The sequence below is a fragment of the Macrosteles quadrilineatus genome, unplaced genomic scaffold, assembly GCF_028750875.1.
Source record: "Macrosteles quadrilineatus isolate MER2022 unplaced genomic scaffold, UCM_ALF_1.0 Scaffold_7__1_contigs__length_78375512, whole genome shotgun sequence".
NCBI lineage: Eukaryota > Metazoa > Arthropoda > Insecta > Hemiptera > Cicadellidae > Macrosteles > Macrosteles quadrilineatus.
Window position 1 is genome coordinate 4,189,100 of NW_026542600.1, and position 27,852 is coordinate 4,216,951.

Genomic DNA, 27,852 nt, shown 5'->3' on the forward strand with positions numbered 1-27,852 from the left:
CCAAGGTTGGGCTTCCAGTCATTTGGGAATTTTTATATATTTTTTAATACATTATTTTATTTTATTTGATTTGGAAACAGCATGTATATTGGATGTTTTGTACATCTGATTTTTGTTTCCATTCAACTGTTGTTTGGATATTGTTTTTGTAACCATTGATAATATCCCTCTTCACAACAAACATTATAACTACACCATTGACTGGAACGCACCGCTTATTTTTGAGAGTTTCAAACTTATTTTAAGTTTTTTGATTTCCCTGATATATTTTTACATTCATCAAAAGCTAAGGTGTAATCTCCACTGCCATGATTTTAAATTATAATGATGTTGCCTACAAGTGTGTAAATATTAAGGCATTTTAGGATACGGTATGGTTTAAAAATATTGAAACTGTAACAGTATTGTATTCAATATTTATTTATTAATTTATCACTACACTGAAGCCCTGTTTATGTTTTGAATCCAAACTAATGAGTTTTTATAAAAATAAAGACAAAAATACATGTATATACTGAAATGTTGAGGACCTGATTACAATTAAGCTCTAAAATTTTCTATTAAATAATAGTTATAAGTTATTACATTATGAGTGTAACCAATTTATTTAATTTCTAAACAAGACTCTAGTGCATATAGTTATCAAGGACATTAAATAAATTACTTAATATTACAATTAATCACAGAACACTATCCTAAACCTGCTTACAGCCTACCAAATCCTATCTTTGGTCTTACTACAAAAAACTTCTTCATTGAATGTTTCAGAAAAATACAAAGGTCAGCAAATAATTGTTTCTGTTTAGTTATTTTCACTTAAATATGTTTTATTGGTGATAACTAATAATTTTACGTGATTCTTCATTTAAAAATACATTTCAGTTGAATTATTTGAAAATATTTAGGGATAAATCTGCAGTACCTTGGAGGTTATTCAAATTAAATAAGTGTGATATGGCTGACAGTTGAAAAGAGTTATGAATATCTAAAAAATCTGGAATTGGGAGGATTGAATGAAATCCATCAGTTAAAGTAACACAAGTACTATTGAGGAGTTGAATATGAAATATAACTAATTTAGTAATGATAGAAGTTTGATGCATGACTCAGAGAATTGTAGATGAATTAATAACTGGGCTTAAGATCCTAGGTACAAAAACATTAACAAACAATATAATTAATCTAAGGTAAAGTGGTCAAGTAAAAAAGGCAGTTAAAGAACTCAATCCTGAAATTACTACCTAAATTGCAGGGCTGGAAATTTCATTCTTCTTCTTCATATTATTCTTTATGACAGTTTTTATTGCACTTTTATCATCAACAGATTATATAGATTAGTCTAAATATGAAATAAATATTAAATCAAATGTGTTAAATTATAAAATTCTTTTGCTGTGAGCTCTACACAGTATGTGTATTCCATACAAAATTTCTAAAAAAAAAAAATTAAATTTCCAACAGAAAAAAATAACAAAATGAAAAACAATTGTAAAAAGAATACAAGGACAGATCAAGGACCATGGAATTACAGACTTGTAATAATAGTTAATAAAAATCATAAATTAAATCTAAGAACTGTAATGGTAAAACTTAAACATTTCAAAACAAGTAAATTACCCTGTAACAAGTTAATTTTTAATGGTAAAAAGCGTGTTTAACACAGATATCAATTCCATTACAACCTTTTAAACACCGGTATCTATAATAAAATAATTAAACATTATGCGTAGCCTAATCTTAATACATCTTCTGTAAGTATTTAAGAGTACTATTTAAGAGAATTATTTGTCACAGGTAGATCATGTTTGACGACAATCAGTGAATGATATAATTAAGTCGTTCGGCTTCTTACTATCTGCCCCCAAAATACATGTTATTGATTATTGTATTATGTACATATTTTTATTGTATTTATTATTACGAGTCATATGATAAAATATGTAAAACTAATACTTAACGAAATACCTGTCAAAATAAATAGTTATTGTCACAAATAAAAGCTAAGATTGGAATAGCATTAACAATGTTGTGAGTGAATCACATCTTCACAACGTAACTGCAAAAACGTAACTCTACTTGTCTCGGCCAGAAACGGATGTCAGGACGCTTGGAAATACAAGCTGAATTGATGGTGCTCATGCAGTCACGGTTAGACCGTAATCCCCTAAAACGGAAATAAATCAGTAAAACTACACATTGGCAAGTGAGATTTCAAACTGCCAGGCGCAATGAAAGCAAATAATTTAAGCTGCTGCAACCGAAGCGACAAAAAAGTAGAACTCTTGAAATCAATAGTGATGTTTTAGTTCAAATTAAAACCACACACAAACACAAACGAGACAAACCCCACTTTTGGAAGTAAAAGGTTGAGACAAAATTGTAGTACATAAGACATTAGAGTTTAAAAACTTTGAAAAGTTAAATGATAAAGAGGCGAAACATGTAAACTGTTAATAACAGAAACGTTTAAAATGAAAAAAAAAAAAAAAATAAAATGAAGTGAATAAAAGTTAGGCATATAGTAGTGTTGTTAGTAAAATTATCTGATCTACAACTTTGTAAAAAACAATATTATTATAAACAGATTATAAATTGATTGCACACATCTTAAACCTCAGTTCACAATAATTAAACTCTAGTCCCCTTTGTTACACATATTTTTTCTGCATGTAAACAGTACAAGACATTTTCATTCATTTTATGAACATGGATGGTAAACTAATTAAATTAATTTTTATAACCGATACAATTTTGTCAACTAACAATAACCAATGTTGAACGTTTTGGCATTCACAACATTGTTTAGGATTCATAGTAATTTTTAATTTAATTTAAGTCTCTATATTAAATTAATATAACATTCATTATGTATGTAACAGTAAAAGCACTTAAAACAATTTTCATAGGGAAAGAATTCTAAAGTCAATTTACCCTAAATTCCATAATCTTCCAAAAGTCATTAGATATAGATATACCTATGTAAAGATATGTTTGTAGCATTGAGTAATCATGTATTCAATCACCTTCAAGAGTTCAACAAAAAGTTTAAAGACACAGCACATGTTCAAGAGAGGCCAGGGGTGTGGAAGACCTTATACATTACTACAAAACTAAATTATGCATATGGAAATATCCAATCATGAATTATTTTTCCAAGTGAACCACAAACGTCTATTAGTTATTTAATACTTTTAAAATTGTTATTGTTGGATAAGTTAACTGAATCAGTTAAATTTAGCTGTGAAAAGTGTTACGTGTATGTAGATAGCACTTTATAAAACATAAATAATATAAACTTAAAATAACTTTTCAGGCAAACAAACTTAACAAAAATAATTATTAGGGACAATAAAAAACTATTTATTAGGATCAGAAAAGCTACTTTAGTCTAGGTGGGAGGAATATACTCTCCTCCTTGATTTTTATTAATATTAATGTTTTTAGTACAATATCACAGAACAGATTTATAGGGGACAGATATACAGTAGTATGAAATCATATCTAGGAGTTGAAGATGTTAGACTCAATCAGGCATAAAACTTTGACTTATTGGACACTCAAAATCAAACAGGCCTACATATTGGGAAGAGACATGATTGCCAATATTAAGAGAATAAGATTACAAAAAAAAATTGTACAATATCGAACCTTAAAAATACCCAATAAATATACTACAGAAGTGAAAATTATGGTATAAGCCTCTTAAAATGTCTAACAATTATTATCCAGCATTATTACCTTCTTCATTTTTTTCTCATTCTGAAATATATTAGTTGAGAGGGTAACTAATATATGGAATCACAGTTGACATTTAAAGCATTTTAATATGATTAGAAGTGTGATTGGTATGATTATAAACCTGAGCCGACCTACAACTTAAGAGATTGAACGCCAAGTCAGAAAACAAACGCAAAACAAAGACTGCAAGGATCACGGTCAAAATAGAAATTGAAAATTCTCTATTTTGCTGAGAATGCAGATGACAACGATAAAGTTTCTGTGACTGTAGATGTTGAATATTGTACTGTATAAAAATGTCCATACAACCAAAGTAGAAATCTAGGATTAGCCGCGACAGCCCAAGGCGATGATTAATTTTTTCATGACATTGGATTTGACCCCCATTATGCCGCGATTGCAGGAAATTATGATGATGTTTCCATCGTTTCTGTTACTGCAGGAGATACTCAGGATTTTGCTGTGATTGTGGAAGACGATGATAATGTTTCCAAAACCCTGGTATATGTACAGGATTTGGCTACGATCGCCGGGGATGACAATAACATTTCTGTGATCACAGAAGACAGTTCTGATTTATAAAAACCGCAGATTTAGTTCAGAATTTTGCCGCAATCGTAGAAGACTATGGTGATGTTTCTGTTACCGTATTCAGGTTTTTGAAGTGTGGTTTGGAATGTGTGGAAGTGTGTGCGCAGGTGATGAGCAGGAATTTTTCTGCGGTTGCGGAAGACGATGATGATGTCCACACGAGAATGGGACTTAACACCACATTTATTATTAGTACATTTATTTAATACTGCATGTCTAAATACAGCATATTATTAAACTTCATTTTGAAAAAAAATTTGTAAATTATTTGTTTGTTTAGTTTGTTTTTTTACGGTATGTACAATTCATCATATAAAAAGCTTGGCTCAAAACCAATCAACCTCGGTTTGATCAAAAATCTCACTCTTGCACACCCCTAAATATGATATTTAGTCCTGAAACCAGGACAAATCAATGTACAATCACAAAATCTTTTTTTAAAACCCTTTTCCACTGAATGTAAAAAACTTGTTATGAGCTTTTAAAAGTTTGCTTTTAGCTTATTAATATGATTTGTATAATACGCTTTGCAAACTCTCTAAAAAGGACTTTTCTAGGTAAAGAAAATAGCAATTTAAATTATCTACAGTGATGATTGACATTAAGAAAGTGATTTACCTTTTTTATTTATTTATGTAATACCAACGGTCCCAACAAACCAATTTTGAATAATGATAAAAAATAACTTACGAATTATCACGGTTTACCCTGCTGGAAAACCTTGCTTTGTTAAATAAACGTCTCTTTTTCAAAATGTTGCAAATATATTACTTCACAAAATGAAGGCCAACATAATGTTTGGTTGCATTAAATGTCAGTTCAATATCAGAATAATGATCAGGAAATACTTCATGTCTGGCAAGAACATTGTTTGTTTCAAAACCAAGGAACTACTTTTGGGGAAAAAATATGTTCTACCTAATATTTTGTAAAAGCATTTTTCTTGGGGATGGACAAGACTGAACTTGATTGTGGAGACATCATCATCATCCCGAAAAAATCACATTTTTAATGCAGTCCTTCCCGAATATCGGGAATATTTCTTCCTGAAAATTCGCACATTTCGAAACTCATCCATCTCTAATTCAAACACTTACCATGAAAATGGATGAAACATAATAGAATTTAAGGTACATATTTATCCATATACTTTAAAATAAATAGGCTATAAATATAACAAATATTTTTAAAGAGCTATGATATAGGTAATAATTTAACATCTTAACTGAGTATTCATCATTAATCTTAAAGGTCACAATTATAACTAAACTAAACTAATGAAAATGCCAATATAACTTGTTGAACATCTATAAAAAATAAACTAATAAAAACAATAATACTATATAAACTATATAAATAAGTTAACAGTTAACAAATAATACTTATCCGTGGAAGGTGATGGTGGTAAAGAATAAAGATTCAAATGACAGGTACAACTATTATTGTGATTGAATCAATAGAAATATCAACTTTTGACTATTATCGTCAGTATGAACATGTTAACTACAAAATACTATGGTACTTTCCTGTTAAAGGGAACATTCATTATTATCGATGATTTTTTCTCGATGTATCGATATTAACAAATTGAAACATATCAGCTGACAACTACGATAAATATTGTTCAGTATCAACAAACAATAATGAAATGAAACTGTTAAAAAAATAACCTAACATAACTAACCAAACTTGCTGTAATATTTAAAAATTCCGTGTTTAACTTGCCTTTTCTGTTATCAAACAGAGTTTCTAAATGGTACAGCAAGTTTGGTTGGTTATGTTAGGTTAGCTTAGAACAGTTTCATTTCTCAATCCATATAATATACTATTTTAGCCTAAACAAGATCAGTTGTCAATTTGTAATGGATCGGAAAACAAAAATAGGTATCGATATATCGAAAAAATCATCGATAATAATGAATGTTCCCTTTAACAGGAAAGTACCAATACTATTAATGTAGTTATGTTTTAAGTTGCGTCAATGAAACTATCAACTGAAAGAATCATAAAAAGGAAAAAATTACATCAGAAAACGTTATTACGATCACAGATTAAAGGATGGCGCTTAAAAATAAACAGCGAAAAACAAAATAATCTGAAGAAACCAAAGCATCTAAAGATCTACAGAGACAAAACAAAAACAAAACAATCACAAACCGCCATAATTCACTAGGCAAAAAAAGAGTATTCTAGTTTAATATAATAATACTATAAAAATTAAGTTAGGTAATTATTTAAATACAACTCACAAAACTTGGGAGTTCAACAATAGGTAAATGCAAAAAATAACTAAAAATATATTAATTTTCTAAAATAGGTCTTCCTGTAAATATAATTTCCAATCACAATTCATACAACATTCAAGCTGAAATAATAAACCTGTAAAAATAAAGAGAACCATAATTTGGATCTTTAAAGCTACACCGTTTAATAAAGCTATACAATTAATAACAAAAAATATGAGTGTACGACTACCGTTACGGAATCGCAGCTAACATCTAAAGGGTATTTTAGTTCTATACAGTGTGATGTACTAAAATATATCTCTTTTGTGATACATATGAAAAATGTTTAGTGGTTATATATATACAGTGTTTAGAAGAAAAACGATAACAGAATTGCAGACTGTGAAGTCCCAAGTTAAAAAGTTAAAATTAAAAGTTATAAATTTAAAAAAGAGTTAATGTTTACAAGAAGAGTGTGGAGATTCCTGTGCTAGCGGTGCTTCTTTCATCCATTGGTCAATCTCAGACCTGTACATTCTCTTCTGTAGGATCTCCCTATTGCGGGGACGAACTCCAACAAAAGTAGCGATTCCCTGGAAAATTGAAATTGTTTGACTCATAGTCACCCAACTGCGGTTAAGTACACAAAAACGTATCGATTAACTTCGATTAACCTAATTTCTGTGTCAACCAAGCATGAAATAGATGTGTAAATATGTCAGTTTTAACTTTAAGTACGGAAGCATTTTTGTAGGTATTAGTAATAAGATTGCCTTCAACAAGAGTTGCAAGTAGAGTTGCACTCGATCCATATCCATACCACCTACCAAATACTGTCATTACGAGTTGAGTTAACCATTGAGCGCTGACAGATTGAGTGCTATCAAGAAGGCAGAACAACAAGACTGTCGCCAGCTGATATAATTATGTTATGTTGCCTGAATGTTATAATTATGTTATAATCCTGAATGACCAGGAGTAGTCATGTGACTTTAATACTGAAATTCACACAATTTATTATCACATTGAAAAATGGCTCTTCACATAACAAATGAAGCAATTGTTATATGGATTTGCCATGGTTAAACTGTAGTTTAAGAGTTTGATAGTTTTTTTTATTTTATCCTATTTTACACTACAGACACAAGCCATTTGGCCATAATATTACTTTTTTTAAGTGTTTAAAATGAAATTAAAATCCTTAATTTCAACAAGGACCCTTTTTTTAGAGTGAACAAATTATACCGGATTGAAGTATAAAACTGGCACATCAAGCGGCAAGCAAAACAACGTTCCCTGTGCCAGGCTGAGCTCATACTGAATCTATACTTTAGAGTTAGGAATGCTACATCTTTTAACGTAGTCCGCCGCACACGCCAGTCCTGCGCTAAGTTAAATAACGCACTCAATACTAAATAACACAATATTCACACTCAATGTGTTAAATACTAGGTGTAATCAGGAAAAACTCACCCCGACAACCAAATCTGATCGTAATTTCTCTAAAATATGAAAGTCTTGAACCCAACTCTGAATCTCTTCCCATTTCAAATCTATCTCTTCATGAAGCAATTTTTCTTCTGTAAATTGACAAACATTTAGATATTAATGATAAATTTTTATAACACATTGCTGATACACACACTTTCTGAACAAAACTTAAAAAAAGGTTAGCATCTACTCTACTTTGAAAAAAAAGGTTAGCATCTACTCTACTTTGAAAAAAAGGTTAGCATCTACTCTAAAAAAAAGGTTAGCATCTACTCTACTTTGAAAAAAAAAAGGTTAGCATCTACTCTACTTTGAAAAAAAGGTTAGCATCTACTCTACTCTGAAAAAAAGGTTAGCATCTACTCTACTTAAAAAAAAGGTTAGCACCTAATCTACTCTACTTTAAAAAATGTTAGCATTCACCTACTCTCTTTTAAAAATGTCACTTGTTTGAGCTTTATTTGAAAAGGTCACACTATCTTTGGATTTGAGGAAAATTTGTGATTCCCACAACAACTTGACAGTTATCTGAATTTGAAAACCTGAAATTATAGTTTAAAGGGTTACAGGCAGATACATTTTTTTAGTGATGGTCAAAACCAGAAATTTCAAATCTAAAAACTAAAACCGAAACTTAAAAAATCGAATCCTGAATCTTGAATCTCAAAACCTTAATGCAAAACTTTTTAGTTACCTGATCAAGGTTGCTAAAAATACAGGTAGCCTAATGACAAAATTTTCATTATGGTCATGCGATCAAAACTGAAAGAGATCGACTCCTGATCCAGACATAATAACATAAATGTGACAGATAAACTTGAAACCCAAAATAGCATATTTTTATAAACAACAAACATTAACATAAACATGAATATTACACTCGAATTAGAACATTTTGTGGTCAATATTTCTTTGTGTTTAATATCAATATGAAACTGAATTGTAAGTTGTTCCAGTATTTAAGATGCTGTTTGTAGTTCGGAGTACAATTTACTTGTTTTATTAGTGTTGATGGATATGTGTTTGCTCCATTGCTACCAGCTTAAAATGACACAAAAAATGACAGCAGTTTCAAAAATAAAATTGCCAACATTTTCAATTTCAAAACTCGCCTACCAAATCTCGAAACCGAAACTTTTCCAAAGTTTTGATGGTTTTTTTTTTTTTGTTTTAAAAAAGAGGTTGGCGGCCTCTTTTAACCTTGCATTTGCCCGTCCACATAGACTAAGCGCCCGTGCGTGGATCGTTAACAGCAAAGCAAGGAGTGAGTCGGTACAGTACAAAGGTGAACTGTACTGATCGGCAGTGAGCAGGATCCGAACCCACGACATCGCTGCCTTGGGCCCGAAGTCCGCGACGCTACCGACTGAGCCACCGACTCACTAACACACACTAAATTGTTTTACACATCACTAAATTTTTTCTCAACCCAACAACATGAGCATGCAAGTTCCCGTCCCTTGAGAAACATATAATGAAACAAAAATACTAACCATCCCTCTTGGTAGTGTGTCTTTTGTACTGTATTCTGAACCTGAACGCCTCAAGAACAGAGGCAACAACAATGGTAAGCACCACCATCGTGGTCAGGTAGAACAGGATGAAGTATATCCGACTGAGGGGATGAACCACACTGGCGTAACCGGTCATCATGATGAACCAGTTGTTGACCACGGTCAGCTCAAACAATGTGACGTAGCTTGTCGCTAGGTTCTCAAATGTGTTGAGATAGTAGTATCCCAGGGCGGAAGTCTCATTTGCCGAGTATCTGTAAAAATCTTCCACCGCAGTTCCTCTGGAATAAAAAAGTTAAAAATGTATATATTCATTTTAAATGTAAACGTAAAAGTACAGTACACTGCGTATCTCTTTTGTTTAGTGTTATGGATTGTTAGAACGGCCACGTTGTCAACAAACAAGTCAAAACAATCTTCAAAATAAATACATAAGTTACAGCAAACTATTCTCTGTGACTGGGAGCCTAAATAGCCCTACAAAACACAGTCTTCGTCTGTACTACATAATTGGCTAAAGACACTTAAAGCAGCCAACGAGAAACTGAATAGGAGAAAAGGTATTATTTATAACTGTATTTGTCATCAAAATTAAGCAAAATACTAAAACAATGTAATTTAATTTGTCATAAGACTCAAAACTTGACCACTAGGCAGAATTACACAATGTATAAAGCTACTCAAACCAGGCAATTCGCAGTCAAGTATGAAAAGAATAATACTTGGCCGCAGCAAATCTTCAGAGTAAGAAAATTTCCGCTAGCCTATATGGATATATTGGGTGAAGGAAATTCACTTGCAGTTAGAAGCTTGATTATCCGGGCTAATGGGGGGAGGGAGACCACGGATAACTGAAAACCAACGGTTAATCTAACAAGCCATAAGCATTTATTACAAACTCATAAAACTCCTAATACTATCTATATAAAATGAAGAGTAATGTGATTAATTTACATTTTACATCATTAAAAAACATATAGCATTGCATAATCGTGATCTGTTAAGTTGAAAATACGTCTTACTTGCAACAGTTCTTCATGTCATAACCTTCGAACAGCTCCATTCCGATAATTGCGAAGAAGTAATACAAAACCAGCATGACAACAGCAGTGGAGCACATCAGCGGAGTTAGAAGAGCAAGAGTTCCAATGATGTCTCGGTAACGCTTCTTCATCTTGAACAAGTGAAGTAGACGAAGAGGTCTGACGACGACACCGTAAGTGAATGACGGCACCAAGTATATAACTGCCACAGCTACTAGGTTGCCAGCTGTCACCATCAGATCGTAAAAGTTCCATCCAGAGTGTAGGTAGTGATTCACCCCGAGACCTAGGATCTTCACAATAATCTCCAGCGATTGTACTGTAAAAAGACACAACGTTTCTGTATCTAACGGTATGTATATAATTTATATATAAATATTATATTGATGCAATGTGAATATAAGTTGATTAAACGAAACTTCTCGAGTACTACCAGTGACAATTTTTAAATCAATGATCTAACAGCTGTTGCATTTCAAACCCATTACGAGCTGTTGCATAGTAAAGTTGTAAATTTAATGGGGGATGGTAATCATTTTTTATCTGTAATTCTAATTAGCTCATGCATGAGGCACAACGAATGCTGGAAGTGGTGACGACTACTGTTATCTACCCTGACACCAGGGGCAACACAAGAGGTAGAAACGCTCCTGTCACAATTGAACGTCAACCGTTGAACAACGCAACAGGACCCGCTCTGTAACAATTTCTGGGGAGAGCCGATATAAAAAGTCGAAACAAGAACTGGTAAGAGCAGTTCAATTATACTTCTCCATTATATCCCATCTCAATTATATTTAATTCCCACCTACTTAAGGAGGTTCCATTATTATTTTTACCGGTTTTGTTAAATTTTTGAAATTCGCCCATGTCCTGGGCAAGATTCTGGACACTAATAGCTGTATATTCTGTTTTACATGAGAATTTGGGGGTTTACCAAGTACAGTAGAACTTCGATTAACCAGAGGCGGATCAACCTGGCAGGGGATTAACTGTGGCCAATAGATGCCTCTAAAATTAGGTTACTTAACCTCATTGTCGAAGAAAGTTTTATAAAATATGTTTTTTTTAGACTAATGTGTTGGAATGCATTGTAAATTTAACTATTCTGCCAATCATCTATTTGCAGTAGAATCCCACATTATTGCTTTTGAAACAACACAGTTCATTTGAGAAAAATAAAATAGAAGCAAGACAAAGAAGATCGATAGCTTTAAGGACAAGCTATCCGCTTGCACTGACAATCGTCTGCTCCTTACACATCTGTCTGCTGTGCTTGCTATATCACAGCAGTTTGTGATTTGTAACGAGTTATTTTTCCCAGGGGGGTATATTTTCGTTATTTGGGCCGCGCGTCTTTAGAGGTAAGCAAGCGGCGGCAGCGAACCTGGCTAGCGCCCTTTGACCCGGCTTATCAGTTCGGATAAACTTGGGTATCCCGGGACTACTGGATAGCCGAGAAGGACATTCGAGTCGTGGATCCCGGTCAGTGAGGATAGCGTGTGTCTAGTGAGACGTCCAGTGATTTGGGTGACATCGGTGTCGTCGTGGTTGGTGTTGTGTGAGGTGACAGTGAGTGTCGGTGATTAAGTTGGGTGTTGAGACCCACTGTTGGTGAGTGGACGACGTTCCTTACATTTTGGTTTAAGATTTGATTTAATAATAATCTTACATTTTATTGGTTGAGTTGTAACTGTGCTGGTTAAAGCCTGTATTTACAGGTGCCAGGAATAATATTAAAGTATATTCCTGACGGTTCTGGGCAGGTGCTAAAGCGCAAATAATATATTTAGTTGACTGTAGTAGATATTATTTTGCGTTGCACCAAGAGTTAGTTATATTACTAATAACTGTGAGGCCCGACAAACCTAGGCTACACGATTTGGCATGCGTAGTTGGAAGCACGAGGCCAGTAGGCTAGTAGCTAGTTTTATTAGCCTATTAACAGAAGCCCAGCTAAGCAATATAACGTTGATATAGTAGCAGTAGTGGTAGTGGCAGTAGGGTTGGTATTGATTAATCATTTGATTATTTTAATTTAACCTGAACAGCTTGCTTAGTAATCCAACACGTTATCTTGGTAGCTTGGATAGCGGAGTACCGGCTATCAGATAATATATTTATCTAGTGTCTAGTGTTTTAATATTTATTTAACTGCTACTAAGTAGCTCAATATTTTAATAGTGCAATTGCCATTTTAGTTTTGCTTATTTGGCTTGGTATTTATTGCGACCAGCTACTAGTGGTCTCGTCACTCTACCTATAGTGCACTTGTATTGTTATCTGATCTGGTATTATTATTGAGTGAACTGTTTGATTCTTAGCTTGGGCATTAGAGTTGTGAATTGGATTATAGTGGCCTAGTAGACCCCGCCTGGTGATAACTCGCGTTGTGGTTTTTATTGGCAAGTTGTCGTGTAACTCACCGTGTTTTAGGCACTCTGGGCTTAACTATTGGATAGTTAGGACGAAGCCCGAGTTGCGTAGTCAGCAACGACCTCCTAGGAGAGTGGAGAATCGGCGTAGGCCTGGTAGTGATTATTGCACGTTTGTTTTGGTGACTTGTTTTTGACTTGTTCACAGTGCCCGTGTATGAGTCAGTCCTATTCCGGTTAGACCCGGCTATTGGCCTAGTGGTTTCCCTGACCTTATCGCAGACCCTGGAACTTTACCCAGCCATTGTAGGCTGAGCTATCCCCGGCAAACGTTTGCATGCCCTTTTAATATTTTTTTTCCCAGTGCGTGGTTAGGGCGTCGCAGATTGGGCAATCAATAACCATGACAACATTAGTAGTCTGTGATTAGGTGATAGATAACCATAACAACTTGTTGAATGTGTGTGAAGAGAAACCCAAGAAAGAATAGAAGAAAAAATAGAAAGAATAAGCAATGTTTTTACGTGACTTTTATCTTTATCTTATTTTACGAATGTTTTTACAGGATGTCCGAAAAAGAACTGAAAAATTTTAAAGGCAAATACTGATTCCAAATAAGAGTTTAGGGCCTATTTCATTGTACTTTGTTGGCCATTCGTTATATTAACCAAATAATTAATTATTTGATACCAATGCATTTTTTCTAAATTCAAAACTAGGCCCAAACATATATCTAGAGCGGCGATGATAATAAACCTCTTGGAGTTATCTGATATTTGTTGGATTTTTTCTAATTAGTATTCTGAGCCAATAACCTTAACATGTAAACAAATGTACAATCGGGAACTCTGGGCAATCTTTTTGTAGACTGGGTTATCTGGTCAAAATAAAGGTATGACTATTTCAGCCAGAGATTTGATTTAATAATAATCTTACATTTTATTGGTTGAGTTGTAACTGTGCTGGTTAAAGCCTGTATTTACAGGTGCCAGGAATAATATTAAAGTATATAGTAGACGGATCATTGCAAGAATATGAAAAACAAGATTATTATTAGATTTGATTTTGTCTAGCTACAGATTTTTTTTTAATGTTTGTTCAATCAATACATCATTAGGAAAAAGTAGTTATAGTTTATATCTTACAAAATAGGAAGAAGAGAGCATCCCATGAAGCTAGAAACATTCTGGCAGCCGACTCCAAGTCTGTATATGTGTCTAGGCCTCTGTACACCATAGACATCCCATTGAATACCACAATTGCGCCTGGAAATAAAACGTAAAACTGATCAATAAATATATTTCTTGACTGCTCGAATGGCGACCTATACTTGCCGAAAAATGAAAAAAAAATTCGACCTCAAAGGGTTAAATCCAATGAAATCTATTATTTAAAAACAAATACAAATAGGAAAGCAATAAAAATAACTGAATAATCTATTGAATTGCTTCCAAAAACATTAGAAAGAACATTAGAAACTACAACAAATTGAATCCAAATGATAAAACATGATAAACCCCTAAAGGACATTTTTGGTGAATTGGTAGCACATTATGGGTTTGTGCCTAGTTCGTTCCTGTCTGCACTGGCTAACCCTGGTTTAGCTTGAAGCACAGACTTGACTCATATGGACAGAGAAATTAAAGGTTAAAAGAGGAAAGTTAGTAAAGAATGAAACATACAAACAATAGTTTCAAAGTGTGTCCACATGACAACGTTGTGCATGAGTTGGCAGAACCTCTGTAGAGGCATCCACGCGGAGTGGAACCAGGGAATGTTGGCGTACTGAACCTCCCAGTCTATGGAGACTGCGTCATAGACACTACAGAACTCATCTAGAGTGATTGCTCCGGAGTTGCTGGTATTGAGCTGTTTGAACATCAACAAGATGTCTCGGATACCTGCAAATGTAGTTGTAACTAAACTAAAGTAGAGATAATGGTGAACTGTGTGAACACATATTCATCTTATGGATCAGTTATCAGTAAGTGCTAGTTTCACAACCACACAGGGTGGTTTGGTCCTTGAGCTGCAAGTAATGTAAGGATTCTATTCACCGTCCATCAACTCCAAATGGTACAGTATAATTGTGAGGTTTTAGGACAAGTTTTCAATGTTGTAATCATGAATTTATTAATGGAACACAAACCTTACCTAAAAGTCAAGACTAAACCAAAAATTCACCTTCGCCCAATATTTAATTGATATTAACCACTCAATGGTAAAAAAGTATTCATAACCTACGTAATTTGATAATATCGAGTTTAGTTTAAATACTTTAAATATGAATGATTAAATTAACTTCTGGGAAAGACTTACTTTTCCTCGGAGCAAAGTATCGCATAAGTCCCTCAAACTGGCGGAACCTCATTTTCGTCGGGTTGTGTTTGGTGGTGAGAAGACAGAAAGCATGTTGGCATGCTTGTCTCTTGTGTAGAAGGAGCTTTCTGAACTTCTCCCTCTCTATGTTGGTGAAAGTTTCGTAAACCACAGCAAGCATCTGCAAGAGACGCAAGTTGTACCGCAAGTGTTAGGTTACAGTTCACTACAAGAATAGCATATCATTGCAAAACACCAAAAAGTTCAACTTTAACCCGTATGGTTAAAATCAGTAACATCAGCCAAATAGGCTTGTAAAAGTTTTTAAAATTATAGAAACCATTGTTTGGGAAAAAAATTTAATTTTATTTAACATTTTCTATAAAGTACAGTCGTTTATAAATTAAGGCCTTCTTGAACATGATCAAAAGTGTTATTGTTTCTTGATTATCTGACCTAAACCAGCTGTGGTGAGGCCAGGTAGCATGAAAAATAATAAAAAAAAACACTGTAAACAATTTTTGTAACAGTAAAATATATGACAAGTAGCTGTTTGTTAAAACATGAGGATACTAACTATGTCGTCGTAACAATCAACGATCAAACTATCAAGTATAAAGAGCAGCTGTTTACGACTTACCAGGTTCATCAAAACGTAAAGGCAGATGCAGAGGTAAGAGATGAAGAAAAGAGAATACCACTTAGACACGGCATACGCTGGCATCATAACATCAGGGAAACTGCAACCAGCAAACAAAGACTTGGTAGTATCAAGAAATGGTGAAAATAACTTTCAAGAAAGCTACAGATAAAAGTGTTAAAATCAACGTTAGCTATCATGATGACTTACTTTGCTGTGGTGAGAAGAACAAACATACTGACGAAACTGTCAAACAACGACTCGAAGTAAGAATGGTTGGGCATGTTGGAGAACAGATAATAGCCGAGGATGGCGTAAATAGAGACAAAGAAGAATATGAGAGCGAGCATGTCGAAGATCGGAGGCATGGATTGTAGGATTTGACGAATGCATCGACGAACGCCTCCGAGATGTCGAGTATCCACTAGGAATATTGGCCGCAGCGCTCGAGTCACTCGGAAATGTGAAGACTGACGAACGAGAACTGTGACTGCCTCCACGAACATTATTGCCAAAGTGATGCACTGAAACAACACACATCCTAAGTGCTTATCACAGATCACGTCAACTTAACAAACAGAAGTACTAATAGCATTTTGCATAGACAATTCTCTGTTCTTTGTTTCGGCCTGCATTCAATAATGTTACCTGACATACTTGATGAGTGGTATCCTTTGATTTGTAACTTGAAAATTCACAAATTAAACCTTGATTGATTAAAAGGACTACCACTATTTCAGAAAATCACTAATTTCAAACAAGAGTCAAGAGTGTATTCCATTGATCTATATTTCACAGAAATAGAAACAGTCAATACTTACTACTTCTTATCAAGTCATTTACTACTTGCTACTTGTCAAGTCTTACTACTTGCTAATCGGCTACATGAAATTAATTAACTAAATCTATGTGAATAGCTTAAAAATTTACATTGAATGTAATCTCATTAAGTGAATAAATTGGATGAAGTGGATGAAATAGATTACAACAAACTCTATTTTGCGTTTTGATTTCATTGTACGGTACTAGTGCAACACCCTATACGTTACCTTGAGCATGGTGCGTTTATGTTTGAGAAGAGCTCCCCAACCAATCCATCTTAGTTTCAGTGTCACCTCAGCTCCAATCACAGCCAATGCTATCAATTCTATCATCCCGTGAACTCCGACTGGCAACTGTAAATAAAACGATACAATAAAACCTGATACAGTGGAGTAGTAACTAGAGGTGGATGTTATTTATAGATTACCGAGAATATCCTATTATTTAGTAATGTTATCTGAAATGTTTAAACAAACGAATGAAACAACTATGTCTAATCCCGTCTACCTATTAACAGCATGGATGACAAAATAATGTTACCTTGCCAATAGATCACCGAGAATACAATTATTTTTGTAACGTCATCTGAACTGATATAATGAACGAATGAAATAATACTGATTGTGTCTTCCTAGTAACAGCCACCCAGCTTACACATCCTTGACGACGAAGTAATATGAGGTGACAAGAATAATAGTATTGTTTCACCTATGGTGTCATTTCAGGATAAAACTAAATAATTATAGATATCACCGTCTTTTAATGTGTCAAGTTAATGGATTTGTCTTGCCAAAATACACATTGTATTTGTCAATGAAAATACCCAAGCCTACAACAAGATAGCCCAGTGTTTCGGGAATGTGTTTGTAAATTAATCATAGTCTCGTGACTTTTTGCTCAGGGTATTAGTATTAATCACAATCACATTAACTCTAACATATACATCAGTAAACTCATCACGACCCGTCAAAACATATCTTGGGCCTGTTTTTGAATTTGGGATAAGAAGTGCAGTTAAGTAAGTTGTTGGTTTTTAATAGTGGTTGATCACTCTGTCTCATAAGTAAAATAAAATAAAATATTGTTTAGAGTTGATAAATACCAAAGTATTGGGTGATTAGAATCTACACATTTGTGATCACAGAATCATGCCCGGCACATGGCTGAAAGACATAAAATATGTACGTAAGAGAACATGTAAAAATAAAAAATAATAAACTAACTAGAATAACAAATTATTTTCAACCAGTCTTCATATAGATATATCTGTCATATACAAGTTACAACATTTCTAATTGCAATTTAGTGTCTATAAAAGCCTCTATTTTGGATACACAACAAAATGGTTGCATACCAACTAGAATCATACAATTATCACTATTGCTAATATTTTTTGAGTACTTTGGTCTTATAACAAAACAACCAAAACTAACGGCTACACCTAATAATTATAACATAACCTAACCTAATCTAAGGTGGTTAGGTTAGGCAGATTTTGTTATTTAAATCTTATGTGGAAGTTGATTTATTGATTTATAATACCAAAATACCTATTTTGGTTATACTGAGTATGATGTTACCCTGAACAGTGGCACCGCAGGGTCCTCCACTAAGGCTAAGGCGAGTAGCAGCATGGAAGTGGTCAGGTCTAGTCCGTAGTACCATCGGTTGTGAACCAGTAGATAGGCTGGCAACGCATCTGGCTCTCTAGGGTGGGAGTCAAACTTCTCGTTGTTCTTCCCTTCCTGAAATTAGTATCATGTACTTTTGTACATTTGTTGTGAGCCTTTTATATTTTTGAAAAATAGACTAAAACAAAAGGTTCTCAATTCTTGAAACTGAGGTAGGATCAATCAGTTGTATTTCTGTATTGGTAATTAGTCTGAAAGCAATGATGAAACAGGCGAAAATGTAATGAAATACACACCATCAAATTACAACACATTTACTCAAATTTTTCAAGGCAAAATTCTTATACCCAGTTAGAAATTTTAAATTGCCAAAGTTATTTTGTGCAAATTCAAAGAAACTCTTTCAGAAACACAAATATATCACCAGACAGTTTCCTCTTTATTTTATTTTGTTATGCATATTTTTCAGTTAATTACTTATACTTGTCATTTTCAGATGAACTAAACATATAATTATAATACCTTTCAAGGTAAATGTTAGTATTGTTATTAGAGCCAGATTATACATAAAATAAGATAATCAGTATCAGACCATTTTACGTAAAAGTTAATCTTAAATGCAACTTATTCAACATTAACCTAGTAAAATAAAAAAAATTAAAATCATGATACGGAAAAAGCAATGCTGATGTAATTAAAGTGGCAAAAAAAATGTATTTCAAATTCCATCAACAATGACAAAGATGATAGAAAGTGTATTGTAATTATTTTTAATTGGATGCAAGCTTAATCAACCATTGATTTTGTATAAAATCAAACAGCCACTCTCTAACTTGACAAAAATACCCAAATTGTCATCAAGTGCAGGAGATGTATCTCTCTTAACCTTCCTTAAATCAAGATCATTCATGAACCATTCATTACCATTTACCATTATGCGCTCACAAGCCTCCTGTGCCCATTAATATTGGTTGGTGCAAAGGTTTCAATGACATAACCAGTTCAGAATATGGTGAGTTTATCTCGAGATGGGGATAGTAAAATTACAAAGAAAACATAAAACTAAATGTGGGTTTAGAAAACTATTTGGAAGGTCAATTGGTGTAGAGTTCACTTAATTTAGTTTAACCTGCAATCCCAATAGACATCTGTAATCTCCATAGACACCTGCGATCCCTATAGACAACAGTAATCTCTGCAGGCATCCGTAATCTCTATAGAAACCTGCGATCCCAATAGACATCCGTAATCTCTATAGACACCTGCAACCCCAATAGCCATCTGTAATCTCTATAGACACCTGCAATCCCAATAGACATCTGTAATCTCTATAGACACCTGCAATCCCAATAGACATCCACAATCTTTATAGACACCTGAAATCCCAATAGACATCCATAATATCTATAGACACCTGCAATCCCAATAGACATCCGTAATCTCTATAGACACCTGCAACCCCAATAGACATCCGTAATCTCTATAGACACCTGCAATCCCAATAGCCATCTGTAATCTCTATAGACACCTGCAATCCCAATAGACATCTGTAATCTCTATAGACACCTGCAATCCCAATAGACATCCACAATCTTTATAGACACCTGAAATCCCAATAGACATCCATAATATCTATAGACACCTGCAATCCCAATAGACATCTGTAATCTCTATAGACACCTGCAATCTCAATAGACATCCATAATCTCTATAGACACCTGCAATCCCAATAGACATCCCTAATCTCTATAGACACCTGCAATCCCAATAGACATCCGTAATCTCTATAGACACCTGCGATCCCAATAGACACCTGCAATCCCAATAGACATCCCTAATCTCTATAGACACCTGCAATCCCAATAGACATCCGTAATCTCTATAGACACCTGCGATCCCAATAGACATCTGCAATCTCTACAGAAACCTGTGATCTTCACAGACACTTGTAATCTTTAACACCCGCAAACTCTAAAGGTATTGTATTTTCTTCACACAGATTTACTCTGGCTAGAACATATCCTCTGTAGTTATTACCTCTAGAAATATAGCAGCCTCATGGTAGTTCATCTCCCAGTGTTGGTCCACATCGTAGAAACTGTCAGCTGGACTCGTCAACTCCACGCCATTGTTGTCAGGTCTAGTTAGGTTACTCTGGCTGCCTATCTCATTGGGGTAGTCTTGTGTTGGAACACTACGATCTAAGGAAAAATGTTTTAGGTTAAACACGTTGCTTGCTAAACTATTCCTGATACGGTATAGTCAAGGTTTACATAAATATACCAGAAACTTACTATAGGTAAAACTACAGAGTTATTAACATTATTAAATTGTCAAGAAATATATCTTAGTAACCATTTTACATCTGATCAGATTAATTAAAATATTTTTTAAAGTTAGTAAACATTGGCTAGATTGATTTGTTTCTTAATTGTACTATATCATTTATGAAAGATGCTGATGGTTAATTAATGTTTCATTGATTCCCTGCATTCTAAGTTTTCAAGCGGCACTAATTGTTGTAATAACGGTTTTTGCCCATCGGCTTGGTAGATAACAGTTGGCAATTAACAGGCAAACTCACACACAATAAAAGGTTGTAGTAGGAGAAAACTGTTTATAAATAAATAAAATGCCTATTGATCTAGCGTTTCTAAGTACATGCTGTTTTTCAGAACAACTTTTGCCTTTATAAAATAGTAAAATAAAAACCAAATTAAATATCAAAAATCAAACTAAATTAGCTGATGACATCAATATAAAAATATCTGGAAATTGAAATTCTAATGTGGAAGTCTCATCTTTTGTTGAGCTTACCAAATGTAACCAATATTTAAATGAAATCAATTTATTACCGAATCCAATAAAAACTAATTATATAAATTTTTCTTCAACAAGCAAAAATACACCTTATTTTAATATTTTTATGGATACAACTTTACTAAATGAAGTTAAAACAGTAAAATTTCTTTGATTGCATATAGATGATAAATTCAACTGGGACAGTCATGTTGAAAATGTTTGTAATAAAGTCAACTCAGGCATACATATGCATTAAGACAGATGTCAAAATTTAGTAGTTTAAAAACCTTAAAAATAGTATATCATTCCCTGATTGAATCACACATTTCTTTTGGGTTGTGTCTTTATGGGGGCACATCAAATTTTTACCTAAACAGCATTCTGGAACTTCAGAAAAAAGCAATTCGCATCATGCTAAAACTAAAATCAAAAGAATCCGCAAAAGAGCACTTTAAAGAAATAGGAATTATGACTGTTTTTAGCTTATACATTTATCAAATAACCCATTATATTAAATCAAACCATGAAAGATTGCCAAAATTGAACTCTTTTTATATGTATTCAACCAGAAAAGGTAATGAATTGGCATTCAACAGACACAATTTATCGGTTTACGAAAAAATGCCATCTTATAGTGTGTTAAATATTTCAATAGCTTGCCTGACAATTTAAAAAATATAACTAATTTTAATTCATTTAAAAATGTTTGAGAATATTTCTCACCAACTTCTTGTATAAATTAGAAGATTTTTTTCAACTTCCTGAAATTTGATTTTTTGATAGTAACAATATTCCCTGTAAGTAGTCTTAAGTTTAATATTGTGTTTTTATAACTGACTCCATTCTGTACAAAATGTGCAATATGAATAAAGTTATTTTGATTGATAAGACAAAGTAAATAAAAATAACAATTAGGCATTATTTAAAGTACAAGCCTTTGATTTTTATCCTAAAAGATAGAATTTAAATTTCACGATTGATTACTACATGTAGTATAAAATATTATGATGTTAATGATTATATGTTAATGTATAAGATGTTAATGATGCTAAAGTAAGACGCTAATGAAATCTCTTCTTTTTTCATCAGCATGATAAAGGTTAATGCTAATTAATTGCTTGTTATATAAAATCAAATAATACCCAAGAAAACTAAAATATTGTTTTCTTTCCCGTTCCATAAAACAAAATTTGCTGAAATATCTCGATTTACATTATAAATAAATATCACCTAAATTTACCTTTACAAGTAGAAATATAGTGAATATATCCACAGTGTGAACTGTTGATTTTGTGTAAAATTATTGAGTTTCTGATCACCATTCTATTGAGTTAACACTCTGATTATGTTGAGTTAACACTCTGTTTACAGCTTGTAGTTGCTAGAGAAAATAAACTAGTAGGCTATGGAGATTAGGAATACAGAAGAAGCGTTCATAAACTTAGAAACAGTTGGATGCCTACTACGTCATTATTACACAGCGAGATAAGTTAAGTTCTGATCCGATAACTTAGTTTGGTTTTAAGATTTTGTGCCAGATGACTAATAAATTTATTTATTTTTCGTTAAAGAATCATAAAATCACAAGTATTTTTATACTGATGAAAAAGAGATGTAGGTATTTTAAAGTTATTTAACTGTAGTTTTTTATCATTTTAGATTTTTAGTTAAGTTAACAGTTATTTAAATTTTCTTTTGTTAAGATATGCCTACCTTCAGATGTATACGAGTGGTACATTTAAAAAAGAACATTAATAAATGGAAGCAAAATTTTCCTTTTCTTGTGACTTTCTTAAGGTGGATAATTTAATTGTTATTAATTGTTGTTATTTTTATAACCAGATCTTGTGATTGCCAAATATTTTTGAAACATCAAGATCAAATCTAACAACACAGATCCACACAGTGGCTGTGGACAGTTTAGAACATATTTTCATTACATGTTACATACAAATGTAGATGAATCCTTGAGAAAACAAATGTTTGTTATTGTTACAACCTCCCACTAAATTAAAGCAGGAACATGTTTTGTAAGATAATTCAGTTCAGCTCTAAAAATAGAAAGAAAATATTGTATTCCACTTTTTTAATATTGCCGATACTAGAGACAAACAAGTTAGAATTTTTTTAAATTTTATACTTGTAATTTAATTTATGAAAAATCCTCATTACTTTTCTTATCCCCAAAGTATAAAAAACATGATAGGCCACTATCTGCACAGGGAAATTCAAACAAAGAATGAAAATCTTATCAAAGTGTTATCGCTTAGGTGATGACTAAACATTTACACAAGTGTAACAAAGCTTTGAACCAAGTCTACCAAATATCCTTGCAACAGTGAACCAAAACAGACACTAATAAACGGTTAGATACAACATCATGAGCTTACTTATTGAAAGGAATTCAAAAGCAGTTGATATGCTACAGTGTTTTATTTTTTTTACAAGAATAAATGATTAAATATATTCAATTGTGTGTCGCAAATGATATTAAACTAGTTATTTTCCCAATATGCAGGGCAGTTTGGAAAAACACACTTTTTATTGTTCAGTATAATTTACCTTTATTCGGTAGCCTAAGGTGTCAACAGTTGGAGTTCCGCAGTACGCGATTAATGTCAATTACGACACATCTTCAATAAATAAAACAAACAACACAATTACAAAAACGGACAAGACAACGGACACAAGTTATTTACATACACAGTTTATGACATTGACGAACTCGGCCGAATCACAACATTTTTTAAAAGAATAACAGACGACGGTACGGCACAAAGGTTGTAGGCTAACGATGCAGCTGAAGATGTGTCGTATTTGACATGAAACGCATACTGCGGAACTCCAACTGTTGACAGACAACTTAGGCTACTGAAAAATGGTAAATTATACTGAATAATTGACAGCTGTAACAAACACTTTTTATATTAGGAGTTAATAAGAGGGTTCAGCAATAACCTGACATAGTATTCTTTTGTCTTCTGCTATCATAGAACTACTGGTCTATTGTGATCTAAGCTTCGTGAGGGTCTATTGGTGGTTGCAAGTTAATTGCAGACGGCTGGTCTCGGGCCAGCTATGTCAGGCATATCACTCCGATACCATTAAGTTATCGTGCTCGGTTTTATATATAAAAATTTATATTTAATTACATTACATACTATAGCGGAACAAAGTTATATACTATTAGTTGTAAACGTTGGCAGCAAAATCTAGAATATCTCTGGCCAAATGGCTTGTAGAGAGTAGAGGCTGAGACCAAGAGACGGGGCGCCAAAATATTATCTTTTGCTGGAGGTTGTTGGTAATGCTGTAGAGATGTGAAAGTGGCTAGATTTTCAAGAACAGCCGAACCTAACTTTAAGTCATTGAGCACTAAGTACCTGACGAGATTTTAATATGCATCATTATCACAACAGCATCCAATCAAGACCATGAGTGACTATTATGCGATGTGTGATTTTGTGACTTAAGACAGCTTATTTCTTCATTTTCGCAAATTTCCCAAACAGGAAATCAATTAATCAATCTTAATTTGGTGTGAGGAAACATAACATATCATTGACAAAACAAATAAGCTATTGCCTTAGGTCTCATGACAAGACCTGGATCCCGGACCAATTTACTTTTTCGTTTTGACGTCCCCGGAGGCAAAAAAACCATTTGTTTGAATTCATAAATGTGTCCGTTAGCACAATCACTCGAGCAAAAATGATCCGATTTTGATGAAATTTGGTATAAATGTGTAAACCTACAATTTATTTAAAGGAATTCACTAACCAGCATGATTGGACTATGGGAACGGGGGTTTATTAAGGGGTTTTATGGGGCAGGGAAATATGATTTTCCCATTTTTGACCCTAAAGTTAGCCTAGCTTGTTTATGAATATATTTTAGTGAAATTTGGCAAATTTGTTTTCATTCTAAGCTATCAATAAAAACACACAAATCCTCCCTGTTGCAGAAACCAGTAAGTTACTCATTAAAAGTTATGTTATTTATACAGGAAATAAATCTGAAAATTTTAAGGGCATATTTTAGTGGAAATACAGCCAGGTAAATGGAAATTTGCTTAGTCTACAGGTTTGCGCTTGGAACCGTGCTGTTGCCTTATCGTCCCGTGCAAACGTCGCAAGTGAATAGGCCTAGGCCTATTTGTAAATATGTTATATCGTCGATCATTTATTTATGTTACATACTGGTACTACATGATTACCTATGTGTTTTGATACAAACTTTTGACACACCCTTCGGGCAAGCTTCCCATACAACGATCTGTTGATGGATGAACAGCGGAAATGTGCATAATCCATTAAAGATGAAACTTGGACCATAAGGCAACAACAGGTATTTTAATCTTTATATTAGTTTATTTCAGGTAGGAAGTCACGATACACACATAGACCTGCATTATATTGGCTACCCAAAGCACAGGTTATGTCTTAATTCCCCAAATAAAATAAAAATAATACAATAAATTGGATACCGGTAGTAGGCCTACTGTAGGTATACAAAAAGATTTACTGGCACTATAATGTGTGATCAGAATAACTTAACTGTTTACAAGACAGATTTGCAGCTAGGCCCTACATCTCGTTTCACTGTGTGGATACCAAATGAGCCTGCCGTAAATGCAAATTACCTATTTAGGAACTGAAAAACTATGCATGAGCCCCAGAGCCCCTAAAGGAGTATAATTTTTAGTGCATTTAAATATTGATGGATCAAACCATAGGCTAAATTGATATATTCAATGAATGAAAAGTTTCTAACCCCTCAAAAACTTATTATATTATCTTTACAAGGTTTCATATGGTAACTTGATCATTCAAAGTTATGGGATCTATTGAGCTTTGATATTAACCATGTAATCTGAAATGTTAGCAGAAAACACTTTATTATTCAGAGCTAGCTATGCAGTTTTTGGAACTTTATTACAATTTAGTAAGGGAACCTTAAGTTTAATAAATCACACACTATTGGATCAAATTCTGTGGCATGAATAACTAATTTTACAGGTAACAAAATCCATCATGCCACCTTCACCTAGATGAATGATACAGCGCTCCCACGAGTCTAGTCTATTGTTGGCATAATTGGCTTTTACTATGTCTGCATTGCGTGAATTCAGGATAGCAAATACAGTAGTGTTCATGAAACACAAAAAAATGTTCAAATACAACAATAAACTAGAACTGGTTGATCACAAATGCACGTAACAATTTGTCCGTTTACTTCCTACCAATAACTTGACCGCTAAAAGCTGTTTCTTACCTATAAGTTAGCTTGTGCTGTGAAAGATGGTTCTATTTTTGAATCGGAAAACGTGAGTATTGTAAAGCCACTCTTAACCACACCCCGCTAAGCTGAAACCTGGGTTAACCTAAACTATAATATAAAATTAAAATCAATTGTAATAACTTAGCTAAGCAATTGGAATTGTGTGCTAAATTTATGGCCAACGGGATTGCCGGCTTTGTCAACAAAATGTAAGGGACAGACCACGACACGGGGGCTTCTCATTCAGTGATAGAAATACATTTTAGAAAAAACAAAACAAAAAAATCTGTTAAATTGGAGAAATAAAATAGAAAATAGTGTAAGTTAGCCTAGGCCTATACGGTTAACAACAATAAACATAGGCTATAGGCTGTACCTACCCAGCATATTCTCAAACAATTTATACTGGTCTGTATTTCTAAGTCACCAAAAACTTCATGAAACCTACCTATACCAGATCTAAGCTTACTAGTCTAGTTTTGAAGTGTAAATAATTGATTAGACATTAGAAAGTGTGGAGACCTAGGATCTACTGGGGGCTTTGCTTTGCAATAGTAAACATTACTTGAAGTAACAACTTACTGATTGAATGAGCACTAAAAGCGTCCGTAACGTCAAGAATTGCATCGTCTTGAAATCTTGTGTATCCGTCAATTTGTGGTTCCCCCATAACTAAGTTAGGGTTAACCACCAACTTAAATTTGTAAGATAGGGTTTCGGGCTAATGATTGACAGTAGTTAGGCTTGTGACATTTTTACAAATTTGTTACAGAATAACAGAATACAGTTTTCAGTTTACTGTTACACCACCCACAGCTGGTGTTTGACAATTGTGTAATATGACAACAGCTGAGACTTACGCACAGGATTAAAGGTTGTTAGCTTTGCTTCCACTGTAGCATTGATTAATAATACATGTAGTCAGTATACCTCATGTATGAAATAAGACGTCTTAAAAATAAGAACGATTTGAATAGTTAAAGGGTCGTTTAAGTTAGCATGCATTTACAAAGCACTATATATCACAATATAAAAGTTACTTACATGTATATAGTATTAATATGATCCACAGATTCTTATGCATGCAATTGATTGTAAAAACTGCGTTTTACCGTAAATAAATAGATTGTAATACATCAAATAGGTAATATGGTAGTAGTAATTTATATATATCACTAGCAGAATGAATAACCCGTCCTTCGTTCTGGGTTGGCGTATAAGTATAAAATGTATATTGCAGTTCCAGTTACATTGTACCCATGCTCTGCGTTTGCAATGGGAGAGGACACGTTTTGAGAAAATTTTGTTCATTAAATTTATGGTATGCTATTATAACACATCTACCATAGCCATAATGTTCTACCACTGCTTCTAAACAATA

At 33.4% G+C, this 27,852-nt stretch overlaps 1 protein-coding gene across 2 annotated transcripts; it reads right to left on the reverse strand.

Annotated features, from left to right (window-relative positions):
• Positions 1-404: 404 nt before the first annotated feature.
• On the reverse strand, positions 405-27,252 carry LOC128998017 (two pore calcium channel protein 1-like). 2 transcript variants are annotated; one of them, XM_054423945.1, is made up of 14 exons: positions 27,054-27,252; positions 20,427-20,590; positions 18,339-18,503; positions 16,986-17,111; positions 16,147-16,460; positions 15,937-16,036; positions 15,297-15,477; positions 14,660-14,878; positions 14,123-14,242; positions 10,582-10,921; positions 9,539-9,840; positions 8,028-8,134; positions 7,021-7,147; positions 405-2,164 (listed from the first exon to the last, which is right to left on the reverse strand). In XM_054423945.1, the coding sequence occupies exons 1-14, from the start codon at positions 27,139-27,141 to the stop codon at positions 2,136-2,138; spliced, it is 2,382 nt and encodes a 793-aa protein (XP_054279920.1). In that variant the 5' UTR covers positions 27,142-27,252; the 3' UTR covers positions 405-2,135. The 2 variants fall into 2 exon arrangements, with proteins under 2 accessions (XP_054279920.1, XP_054279921.1); XM_054423946.1 differs by lacking the exon at positions 27,054-27,252 and adding an exon at positions 26,466-26,543.
• Positions 27,253-27,852: the final 600 nt, after the last annotated feature.

Excerpts from the sequence above, each read along its gene's own strand:
- LOC128998017 (XM_054423945.1), bottom strand. The coding sequence starts at position 27,141 with ATGGGGGAACCACAAATTGACGGATACACAAGATTTCAAGACGATGCA. Across the intron at positions 17,112-18,338 it reads CTGCGGTGCCACTGTTCAGG|TTGCCAGTCGGAGTTCACGG; the intron begins GTAACATCATAC and ends TTTTATTTACAG. Across the intron at positions 8,135-9,538 it reads ACACACTACCAAGAGGGATG|AAGAAAAATTGCTTCATGAA; the intron begins GTTAGTATTTTT and ends GTCAATTTACAG.